The 12,547-nt window shown below is 34.6% G+C and overlaps 1 protein-coding gene across 1 annotated transcript in view; it reads left to right on the top strand.

The window, feature by feature from the left end:
- Positions 1-12,547, top strand: part of RYR2 (ryanodine receptor 2) — a gene marked incomplete at both ends in the record, with an annotated part of 441,781 nt that overhangs the window by 364,133 nt on the left and 65,101 nt on the right. Inside the window, 3 exons of the mRNA XM_082305460.1 lie at positions 3,586-3,720; positions 8,009-8,121; positions 9,883-9,979. Coding sequence (XP_082161586.1) covers positions 3,586-3,720; positions 8,009-8,121; positions 9,883-9,979 — 345 coding nt within the window. The remainder of the gene's footprint in view (positions 1-3,585; positions 3,721-8,008; positions 8,122-9,882; positions 9,980-12,547) is intronic.

Genomic DNA, 12,547 nt, shown 5'->3' with positions numbered 1-12,547 from the left:
GTCCTTTACCTCCTCCCCCCGCCCCAGGTTTCATTCACCTCAGGGAGAAAACTAACTAGTATTTTGCTGTGCTCATTAAGTGGTGACAAGAGAATAAACATGTGAGTTGGAAATATGGCTTTTTTTTTTTTTCTGAAAGAGTATTTAAGAATCATCCAGAAGTCTAGATTCCACTGCAGTTCAGTGCATGGCAATAAATGGTTTTTTTTTTTTTTTTGAAATTACTTGGTAATGGGATGGTTCTTCCTGAATAATACCTGAAGATTAATTTTCTCCCATCTTATGTTTTCTGTATATCGCTGCAATGTCAAGCACGATTATGTGGAGGCTGGGGTTTCTGGGAGCTCACAAGAAGATACATAATTTTGCAAAGCTAACAATTAGCGTTTTTGATAAAAGTATTATGAATAAATGTCCAATAGCTTTAAATTATAGGGATTGCACATAGAAAAGTTTACCACTGAAAACAAAAGATTTGGTTAAATCCTCAAACAAGCTTGAAATACTTATCCTTATGTAGCAAATAGTTATATACTGAGAAGCAGAAGAAACCACTCAGGCAAAGTACTAGGAAGAAAAGAGCATTTATGAAGATCATGAGCAACAGTACTTAAGCGATGTGCATGCCATGAATATACAAACCTTAAATGTGTTGTGATTTTTGTCTGTGAACTTCAGTAATGTTTTCTTCATGATGAAGATGGGTATTTCTGTTCTGACCTTTTCAGTATGTGTATATTGTCATTTTGTGAGCCATGCAGTTGTAAGTCTTGCCTGCCATTTCATGCTGCTTCTTAGCACTTGTCCTCCTGTTTTAAATACTTCAGTTTCTATTTTTTTTTCTTTAGGGTTACATTCTGCATACTCCTGTTAAGAAATTTCTGTCCGTTAGTGCTTTGTTGCCTTGGAGTAATGATACTTCTTAATACCTTTATCTGTGCTTTCTCTTCAGAAACTTCCTTTGCTTCAATTAAAAGTTTACTATTGTTCAGCAACATATCACCTCCTCTGCTTATAACACATGAGAATAAAAGTACTTTTAAATTTTTTATATTGATGAAATTTCACGGTGCCTTGGTAATTCAGAAGGAAGTAATCTTAGCTAATCCAAAGTACACATTGATGGATTTTCCAGTTGTAAACTTTTCAGCAGTGACTTTGGATTTTCCTAATTGTAAAATAAATTCCCAGTGGAAGATAACATTCTGAAAGGGAACCACATCATACATAGCTAACAAAGCTAAATAGCTGTTATAGCTAGCTTTATTTTATAGCTATCTACATATTACTTTACTAGCTTTGAAAAGCTCTGGTTTTGACCTGTACATGAAAAGTAGTCAACTCAACTATGGACAATATACGGCATTTCTAGGACTTCAAAACTTCCATTTATTATTGCATTTATTATCTTTATTATTATTTGTTATCTATTCCTAAGTAGTTTGTTCTCAGTGGCTTGAAATATATCTTTTCATCAATCATTTAGCACTGACACATTCTAGAGTTTACATTAAACCTAAGTGTATAAATTATTTAAAAGTATAGTGTATAAAGTTAAATTCAGTAGTTATTTACAAAGTACAATATAATTCATTCCATAATTCTCTGATGTCATTAGTATTCAGTCACTGCCATGACTGAATCAAGTACATGTCAGATACAGTGAAGTATGATGTTAAGAAAAATGATGCTATTGTGCTATATGCATGCACTACCCTTTTGTTGTCTGATTGAGTCAGACATAAAAGGAATGTAGGTCAAATGGTCTTATAATTTTAAATTATGATTTAATGTTATGAATTTATATGTAACTTAGCTGTGATGGTGTTTGTGTAAGGTGGCTTTCAAAACAGGAAAAATACCACTTTTTGGAAAGGCTGGTTTTCTTCCAACCATAGCAATATTCTTTCTTCAAATGGTCTTTTCTGTTAACCACTTTTGCTTCTCACAGACACCACGTTCTGTCATTTATGTTAGAGCTAAAATGTAATTTATCTTGATTTCTTTTTGGAAAACTGCACTGTTTGAGAATCATCCTTCTGAATCTTTAGCTATTAATGTTGTGCCGTCTATTTCATGCATTTATCAACCTTTGTCTACATTTGTCTTCACCCTGTTTCTGTCTTTCCTTTCCTTGCATGCCTGCATGCTGTTACTCAGTACCGAGCCTTTTATTTCAAGAAATTGATGACGAAACTTGCATTCATTTTGACATGGATGAAGCTCAAGTCACCAAAATCTTCTTCCAGCCATTCTAATTCACACCTTGAAATGTCAACTACTCAAACCCTTAGAAAACTACCTATACAAAAAAGCTGTACCTTGATAGAATGTGAGGAGTCCTCAGATCAAAAGACATCTCCACCTGTGATTAAAAGGTCTTTTGTGGACTACCCATTCATGATGATCCAGTCAAATGCTCACACAAAGACTGTGGATGTGACAGTTGTTAAGAAATGGAAAAGCCGAAAGGTGGAAGAAATGCCTGCCAATTGTGGCTTTCTAGGTTGTAATAAGCTATTATTGAGCGACTGTGTAAGTTTATAATCATTCCTGGAACTTCAGTAAACTGTATCATAAGATGTTTTGTGGAGGTGGATTAGCATTATTGTCTCATCTTAGGCACAAATTGAAAACTGGATCCACAAAGATGTTTTAGAAAAGTACGTGTTGAGTTTAAGCCCTATTTGAATCTGTAGGGTTTAGGCTCCTAAATGCTCTAGGAATCCAGGCCAGTGTGACTTAAACCTAAATTGTACATTCAGGAATGATCACTGGCCACAGCTCTCAGTAAAATGGGTTATGCATTGCATTTGTCTTCAGTGTCATTGGCACAAAAAATGGTTGGAAGATGTGTTGCATCAGCGTTGATTAGCAGAAGCACTAGGGAGACAAAATGAACCAAAAAAGAGATTGCTAATGGTAAAACAGAGAATCATAGATCACTGAAACGGAAAAAATGAAATGTAGAGAGAAAAATAAGAAAAAACATTTTGCTTCATACAGTTCTTTGTAATTTGTAGGCTAATAAGCAAATGCATCTTGAATTGATTTTTCACAAATCAACTTTTGTTTTTTTATCTAGTAATCAGTAAAATTAGGATTTTCTAACAATTGAAAAAAATTAAAATGAAAAAAATTAGACATAAATAAGACTAATATTACTAATTTCCATGACTGAAAACTAAGTAATCCCAACTAGTAGATCAACAATTTCGTTGTTGTTTGGTTCAATAACTGGAAAGTCAGTTATGTCTGTCTACCTCATATTCATTACTTTTCCTCAAATAATGTATTCATTGCTGATGCCACTGTTATTTGTTGGCCCGTGATCATTTGCTCTTTGTATGATTATTAGACTTCTAGTCCTCTGGAAGCTCGCAAGAAACATTGCACAAATCAGTCTTTAGTTTTGTTCTCCCAGTCAGTGTAGTGGACACTGTATGGGTTAGCCATGTAAAGGTGTAGGTTAGCCATATAAAGTGCTTCTGTTGTCCTTTGAAGCAGTTTCTGTACTAAGTAAACTGTTTGACCCTACGTCTGGAACATTTTGCCTTGGTGACATGTGAAATCTTTCTCCTGCAGCTTGAGGATCCCGCCATTAGGTGGCAGATGGCACTTTACAAAGATTTACCAAACAGGACTGAAGATTCCTCAGATCCAGAGAAGACTGTGGAAAGGGTCCTTGATATAGCTAATGTACTGTTTCACCTGGAACAGGTTAGACACATTTTCCCAATTCCATTGCTTCTTAATCTAAACAAAAGTATTCAGCCTTTCATTTATACTTTCACCTGCTGTATTTAATGTTATATTCTTTTTTCTTTCTTTTGATGGCTACTGTTTACGTGCTTTGCCTTGTGTTTTATAAGCCAATATTGTGGTCATATCAATCACACAGTGTGTTTGCAACACCTCCAACAATCATTTATTTGGAAAAGGACTCAGAAAGTGATATGTTTTAGCTTCCTTCTGGTGCATTTCAGCTAGCAGGAAGTAATTATGCAATTGTCCATGGATCATGAAATGTGAGTAAAAAACAACTTAATTATTGAAAAAATGCCTTTTTCCAAGGTATTTTTCTCAGTTGAGATTCTTGAATTATTGAAGTAGCAAGAAACTTAAAGCTGCCTACATAAATATCTGGTTAGAAGATACATATTATAGCTGTATGGAGTAAGGCAGTCAGATGATTTGATACACAACTTCTCTAGTGATGGTTTTAGAAAGCTATTTACTATGTACTTGTTAAAAAAATGGTAAGAAGAATGCTCTGTATGGAAGTTCGTGTGAATGTGCGCAAGAATATATGCATTTAGAAAATGACATTGGAATTCAGAAAATTCTTGATAATCTGGAAGTTTTAGCAAGACTGCTCTTTGGTGGTCCAGCAAAATGCTTGCATACGTGAACTCAGATTTGTTCGTGCTGGTGCAACAGTGAATACAAACCAAGTTTAATCTGGCCAGCTCAAATATTACTTGCTGCATTCAAGAAATAGTAGAAGCAGGGTGGAGGAATGATTTTTTTGAGAAAGTTCTGGCAGAATCTGTAACTTGTTTCAGAATCTGGCATGAAGTTCTGTTGTTTTATCTAATATTTTTTGCATAAATATATGAGCTTTCTCTATGAGCTTCCTATGTGATCTGGACTACAGTAACTTTCATCAAAAAATTCTGTAATTTATTTTGTGTTCTTCTTCCCACTAGCACTGATAGAATTTTGTCTTCTGTCTCTCTGATTAAACTTGTCCCCAGAAATATATCAACCAAGAATAACTGTTGGGAGTTAGGTGTTTGTTGGTTGGGTTTGATTTTGGTTTTTTCCTCCCCTTGGGATAAGAGTCTATTACTTATCTTTAAGTTTTTAATTCTTTAAATTTTGAAATAAAAAAATCCCCTATGTTGGTACATTTTACAAGTCAAAGACTACTTTATAAATTTAGTTTTCCCATTTTACTTACTGAATTGTTAGCTATTTTGCACTTGAGATTTTTTTTCTGTGTTTTCTAGGCTTTCTTTTTTAAAATGTACTGAAGAAACAGCATGTTAACTTGAAGAGTATTCCTAGTGGCAGAGATGAATGCTGCTGGTTACAGCATAGACTATAAACTGACTGCATATAAAATTTGCTCAGAGGTGTTTTTTTTTTTCCTCTTCAAAGAACATTTGAGAATTCAAGGCTCTCTTGCCCTCTCACTAGATTAGTTGGTTTCACTCAGAAGCTTGGCACAGGTTTTCAGACCCCATGTCAGGAAGTTTCCATATTGTGATGGGATCGCTAGTTCAGTCAAGTAGGAATCTGAGACATATGTGAAAGTGCTTGTATATACACTGTGCAGCACTTGATTGCTAGAAGTTACTTTCAGAGATCTTGGAATGCACGAAGTGTGTTGATGTGAATACCTGTGTCCCAGCTGTTGCATCACACAACTTCTCCATGTAGTTTGCCAGCCTTAAATTGAACTTGCTTCAAGTTCAGCAGCCTTACACAGCTTAATTGAAGAGGATGAAGAGGAGTCATAAAATTTTACCTGTTACTGAATATGTGTGGAGCAAGCAAAAAGTGATAGAATGTGGAAGTAAATCAGTGGCAGTCATAGTTAGCCTATGAGAGAGAGAGAGAGAGAGAGAGAGAGAGAGGAGAATGAGTGTTGATTTGAAAGGCTATAGGGTGGCTGTGAGGAAGAAGGAAGAGTAGAGGAAAGCTAGAAACATGAGGGCAAAAGGTCTTGTCTTTTATCCTGGTTTTATCAAAGTTAACCAAGCTGAAAGGAAATTGATTAGCATGTAGAGAGTTGCATAATTCAGCATTAGACTCTTGTATTTCAGTTCAAACGGCATATACAATCTCTTGATTTCTGGCATTTTAGCTATACCATCATGTATACAAATTGGTTAAGCTTGTGTAGTTCGGAGAAATTGTTCAAGGGAGTGAAACCTAAGGTATGATCCTTGTGTTTTCCATGTTCTGTCATAGGATCAATCTCACAGTGTATAGAATCCAGCAGGAGTACAGAACAGGATGGATTCCTGTTGTAATACCAGATCGACATTTCAGATCAATCCTTCTGATCACACTTAAACAATGACTTGTAGTGAAGTAAACGCTGGCTGCTTTTATTCTGGGTACTTTGCACCTATTTGTTTAAAGATTTGGCCCCATAGCTTTAATTACCTTCTGTAGACAAGTGCTCAGGTGCTTTTGTTACTGAAATGGGTAATTCAGTGTCTTTGAAAATAATGAATATGTGAGCAGTGCATCTGTTTTTATGATAGTCTTGAGTAATGCTTTGCTCTCCATAAACAAATACTCTGTTCCCCATATATACATACTCTGAATGCTTTCCTTATAGCACTGGCAAAGATCTTTCTTTGTGTTTGCTTTCCATGCACAGCTAACTTCTTTGTTTTTATTATTTTCAGAGATCTGCTTGCGTAGGCCGAGGATATTTCTTTTGGGAAAGTATAGAGAGTTTTGTAGTTGTTTGTGAAGATATTACTAATTACCTAACTTATACATTTGGGTTTGTCTGACTTCTAAATTATTAGTGCTGACTTTGTTTTGTGACTGTAAATATGTTTGCAGTGAACACTTTTCTATCCTTTCTCTTAACAAATATTTTTCATTTGTATTTTATGTTTTGGAAGGAACTTGTTTTAGAATGTCACCATTTAATCTTACAAGTGTGATTATCCATTTCAGTGAATACTTGGCAGTATTTTAGTCTGTTTAATTAAATGTTTATCATTTAACGATGAATAATTTTACATATTTCACTAAGCTAGAAAAGTCCTCTTGGATAACTATGTTTGGATTGAATATTGAGTCTACATAAACATCATCATCACTACATATTTTAAATAAAATGCTTTATTTTATTACGAGGAAGAATCACAAAGTCTTTCAGAGTAGAGATGCTAGCTTCCATTGACTCCTTTGATGATGTTGGGAGATGGAGGAGGTGCTTATTCCACTAGTACGGTTGTCTGTAAAAGAAACAAACAAAGCCCCCACAAACAAGCAAACAACCCCACACAAAAGGCATCCCCCCTTAACTCTACAAGAGTTGTGTAGGTTAAATCAAAAGATATAATCTTTATGGAGCAGTTGTGGAGTAAATCACAAAAATTGTGAATAGGTTGTGGGAAAGGAGTGATCTGTAGCACAGCCTGCAATCATAGTTCCCAGTTACCCAGGCAGGCTATATGCTGTTGCATGCAGTTGCTCTTCTGGACCACAGCAGTCATTTTCTTCTGATGGAAACAAGGATGGAAGGTGGAACAAAAGAAACTGAAAGAGCAAAAGATGAGTATGGAGCGCACCCAATTTCATCTCATGTTACTGCAGAGCCAGGATGCAGAAAGAGAATATATCTGAAGACAGAGCTGTAATATTATGAAATGTAGCTGAAGTGCTTTGGAATATCTTATGTTCATTCTAGCTATGCAGATTCATGGAAGGGATTTAGTCCTAACTAAGTCTTCGTGTCTGTCTCTCACTTTTAAAGTTAATTACTTTCCATTGTAGCTGGTCATGGTAAATATTACAAATAAAAGATTCATTGTATTTAAGGCAATTCCTTTAAAAGTATTGTCTGAGACAATGTGAAGGTGTACAATTTACCTGTACATATGTAAAGAGTTACGTATAAAAGATAGAGTGAAGATTCTCTGTATTAAAAGTTAAGGTTTCCTGAGCGACGAGCTCAATGATAATAATATTCTATCTAAAAGATACAAGAAATGGGAAGAAATAAAAAAGAAGAATAACTATATCATACAAGGAAAGGGAGATTTTTGCTTTTTAAGTTTATTTCCTAAATTCTGATCCTGCAATTTGGCTGATCACTTGCACCCTGTCTAGAACACTTTTTCCCATCTATTATTCTTCTGTCATCTTTTCACTTGATTTATCTGTTATCTCACATTTTTATTATTATTACTATGCCCAGACAGTAGGGACATTGCCACATTGTTTATTTTTCCATGTGTATTTTATGTAACAGGTTGAGCATCCTCAGAGGTCCAAAAAAGCAGTGTGGCATAAGCTGCTGTCTAAACAGAGGAAAAGAGCAGTAGTTGCCTGCTTTAGAATGGCACCATTGTATAATCTGCCAAGGTAAGAGCTATATTTGTTCTGTCTTTCACAAATACATTTATGTTCATACAGTTGTATTTAGCAACATGAAAAAGAAGAACAACGTGTAAACCAGTGATTGATAAAATGGATGGTAATGTACTTTGTATATTGCTGTCTTTTAATAGATCTAATTACTTTTTTTCTAATATAGCTTCTGAAAAGAATAACAAAAAGTATCATTTTGAATTTCTAGTTCTCTCCCTCCTGCTGTTATTCCACCTGTTCCTCCTGGTATGTTTTCTTTTCTGAAAAGTAAACACCTTTCATAGCAGATAAATGCAGAAACAGACATATTGGTGTCACTGTAATATCATCTTGGGAAATAAATTTCCACCTAAGCCATGGTATAGCTCTGGAAATATGAAGTTACCTTCATTATTAGATACTAAATGCTCTATATGCAGGAAATAAACTGATAGTATTTATCTGAAAACTTGTCTATTTATTGTGCACTTTTGGGAAGAGCATTCTACTAGATATGAAATATATGCACATACTCTAGGCATAGAGAATGAAATATATATATATATGCCTATATATATAATATATATATTATATATATAGGCATATATATATAATATATATATATATGCCTATATATAGGCAATAGAGAATGAAATATATGCACGTACTCTAGCCTGTGGCTCCTTTTCCTCTTCGTTCGTGTTCAGTAGAGAATGGGATCTATAGTCAAGCAAGTTTCAGAATCCTGAGATTCTGGAAGGATTGAACGTTCAGAAAAAGTAAAGACATCTTTCTTTTCATGCAATTACTAAAAATAATTTCCAGAGCACCTGTATCTGATCTTTTCAACATAGTAATGTTCTCATTTTTTCCCAAAAGTATGCATATTATTACTATTACCATAGTTAGTAGGATGAATCTTAAAGTCTGTCCCAGGAAGCACAAGAGCATGAGAATCACACTCGCTTGAAATGAGGCTGCCATGACAGTTGAAAATAGAAAAAACAATATTTCCATCTGTAGCTGTTCTTACTTCAACAAGTAGTAGGTCACCTGCACATAACTAGCATTCCTGTATATTTTAATTCTACTTCTTACTTTTCAGTATATGAGACTGGCAGTTGTTTAAAAAAATTAAGATGATTGATAAAATTCTTCTTGGGGAATTGGTTGTCACACAGTCCATTTTGCATTGAATCCTCAAGAAAAAAATAAACAAAACAAAACCCAGTAAACATCATCATTAGCTTACCCTCTTTCCCCTAGCCTCATCATCCATTTAATTTCATGGAGTTTGGAAAAAAAAAGGTTTATTATTTTAAATATGCAAGTCTAATCCTGAATATTAAAAATATACAATTATTTGAGCACAATCCAAAGTTATCTGTGTCTGTTATCTTAATATTTAAATTAAAATAATATGAACATATTTTATATTAAAACCAAAACTCAGTAGTGTGGCAATGTAATTGATTTTATTTCTCACTTGTGTTTAAATTTCTTTAAAGGTCTTTTTATTATCTGTTCCTAAAATCATCATCATGACATTTTAATATCAGTTTTACGAGTTAATAGGACACAGTCTTGAATAGAGCATTTTAATGTAAATTTAATTTTTAAAATAGGTGCTTTCGGCAGGTTTTACCATAGAAATTTTGCTTTCATTTTAAATGGTACTTGTAATGACTGGACAGTTCTTCAAGCTAAATGAAATTCATATTGACCAAATCTTCTCTTTAAAAGTTTACAGCTTTTGTTTTAAATGCCCCTTTTTAGGCACCGAGCCGTCAATCTCTTTCTACAAGGCTATGATAAATCTTGGATTGAAACGGAAGAACACTATTTTGAAGACAAACTGATAGAAGATTTAGCAGTACGTCTGGGTGAAAAGGGTTCTGGGAATGTATTCTGGATTAACATTAATCTTGCATAATAATAATCATAAATCTGTGAGGTACATAAGATATCACCTAAGCTATCTCTGCCCAAAAGGGTAAAGTATAACCAAGTCACTCTGAAAGGTGTTAAAATTTACAAGTGATGGAGATTCCAGAATCCCCTCAGGCAGTCTGCTTCAGGGCTTCAGTAACCTTTTATAAAGCTCTTTAAACTTTTGTCTAAATTATGTGCCAGTTGCTGTCATTCCCCTGTCTCTTATCTTCTGCCCTGTGGAGAAGCGGAACGGCCTATTCCCTTCTTTCTTTGCAGTTAACCTTTATGTATTTGAAGACTTCATAGCCCACATTAAAGCCATTTAAGTCAAAAGGTTAAAATATGAAACTAGAGGAATTCTAGTCTTAGATTAATCAGTCCCTCAGAAGCAAACAGAGTCTGCTTCTTCGCAGAAGAATCCTCTTGTTAGGGAGGTGAGTATTTTTCCCAACAGTAAAGTGCTAGAGCCCTGTCTTTAGCCTGGTAAATCCCAGGGGTGATTTTCAGTAAAGCCTTGTGTCCTCATCCCTTACAATTTTATCTCAGAAAGGTAGTTCTTTTGAGAGTTGCGCAAGAACTAGTACTAGGAAATGATTCAGTCCCTGGAAGATCCAACAAAACACAGTCTGAGATCAGTCTTTTTATTGTGAGGAGAGCTTGCTCTCTGCAATAGAGAGAGGAAGCTAACTGGAAAGTTGCTATTAGAAAAAACCAATAATTTGCTTTTATTGTGTAAAGCTTATGCTTAAAACCAGCTACCCAAGTTGTGAACAATTTTTAATATAAGGATCAAAATAGTGAAAGGAAGATCAGCAGCAATGAGCTTCAACACAGGCAGACTATGGAAGTTCATTTTTGCCTGCACACATGCAGAATTCATTCCTTGTGGCATCCTTATTGTATGATCAAGCATTGTGAAAAAGCAAGAGACTTCTGCAAATACTTACTTTGTATACAGTCTTCTAAACTGATATCTTCATGTGTCCCAACACACTACAGATGTTTTAAATAATGCAGGCTCATTGTCAAAAATAATTATGTTTTAGCAGTTCAGAGTTTGTGTGTGTAGATATGGAATGTGGAACAACATAGCTATTTGCATGTGTGTGTAGGTATGTGCAGGTATGTATGTGTGAAAAAATAACCCAATGTGGTCATTTGGTTACACTCTGACATAAAGGGTTGTCTCCTTACCTCTTCTATGAAACCATATCTTTGCTAAGTTTATGAAGAACTTGCCAGCAGGAAGCTTATGTGAAAAACTGTCTTAGAGAAGACAGATTGGATTGGCTGCTATATGGTCCTTTAGTAAAGGACTACAGGCATTCCCTTGTAATTCTTCAAGCATACAGATAAGTGTGTCTCCAGCACTGTCTTAAGGAGAGATGCATTACACCTTTCATTCAAAAGAGCAAACAAAACTCTATCTGTCTTTTAAATAAATTTCTATCACATTCTTGCTGCTTTAGAGCACTCTCCTGGAGGGTAAGAGTTTGAGGTTCTGCTGTTCAGCTCTGTGGAGCTGATCCAGACTGTTGTGTGGACTTCATGAAAGATGTGGTTGTGATGCGGGTGAAGGTTCTCTATCCCTCTTAGAGAAACTGTACCCTGATGTAGCAAGGAATTAAAGATTTATTGGAGTGTCAAGATGGAATCACAGCCCAGGCTGTGGTGGCAGAACTCCTCTGGAGAGGGAGAAAGGAGGAACCTTGGGTTCTCTAATGTATGCTTGAAGGATTGTCTGAAGTTTCTGAACTGTTCACGTATTAGGTAGAAAACTGGAAAAAGCCAGGGCCCAGAAAAAAAAGAAAAAAGTATACACAAGTCCTCTATTGGACAAGCTTAATTCTTCTGATTCTTAATTCTGATTCAACAGATCAAGTCTGTAAGGGAACTAGATTTTTAATATTTGATATTAAAATCACAGGATATTCAACACTCTCTTTATTAGTAGTTAAAATGCTTCTGCTTTAATTAAATAGCTTATATGAACTCTTAAGATTATGTGATAAAATTATTGATTAATTTTGTTGGTAGGCATTACTGGATATAATAATTTATAAGAACAATATGTTTAATGGATGTTTAATAGTTAGATGATATAAAAATGAAATCTTTTAAATCTTCAACATTTAGAAATTACAACTAAAACTTACCCAACTTATTTTTTTTATCCTTTTCTGTTACATTCAGTTAAAGCTTTTTATCTTACATTTAAAAAACTATAGGGCCAATGTTTCAAAACATTGAAAATTAAGAATACTTATCTCCCAGAAATGTCAGAAAATTATTTGGTGCTAGTGTTCATGCTATGCTTATTAATGAGTTCTGCTTAACTCAGTCATTGGTGAATTTGATCCTCCATTTAATTTGAATTAAATCTATGAAAACTAATAACATGTATTAAACATTAACACAACTTCTGCCCTTTTGCTTCATCAGTTTTGATAACATTAGAGAGGTATTCTGGTTGATAACGTTACCAAGTATAGAATGCTGCCATTTAATT

The sequence above is a fragment of the Platalea leucorodia genome (assembly GCF_965183815.1).
Source record: "Platalea leucorodia genome assembly, chromosome: 3".
NCBI classification, from domain to species: Eukaryota; Metazoa; Chordata; class Aves; order Pelecaniformes; family Threskiornithidae; genus Platalea; species Platalea leucorodia.
This window is presented reverse-complemented; position numbering and strand designations above follow the sequence as displayed.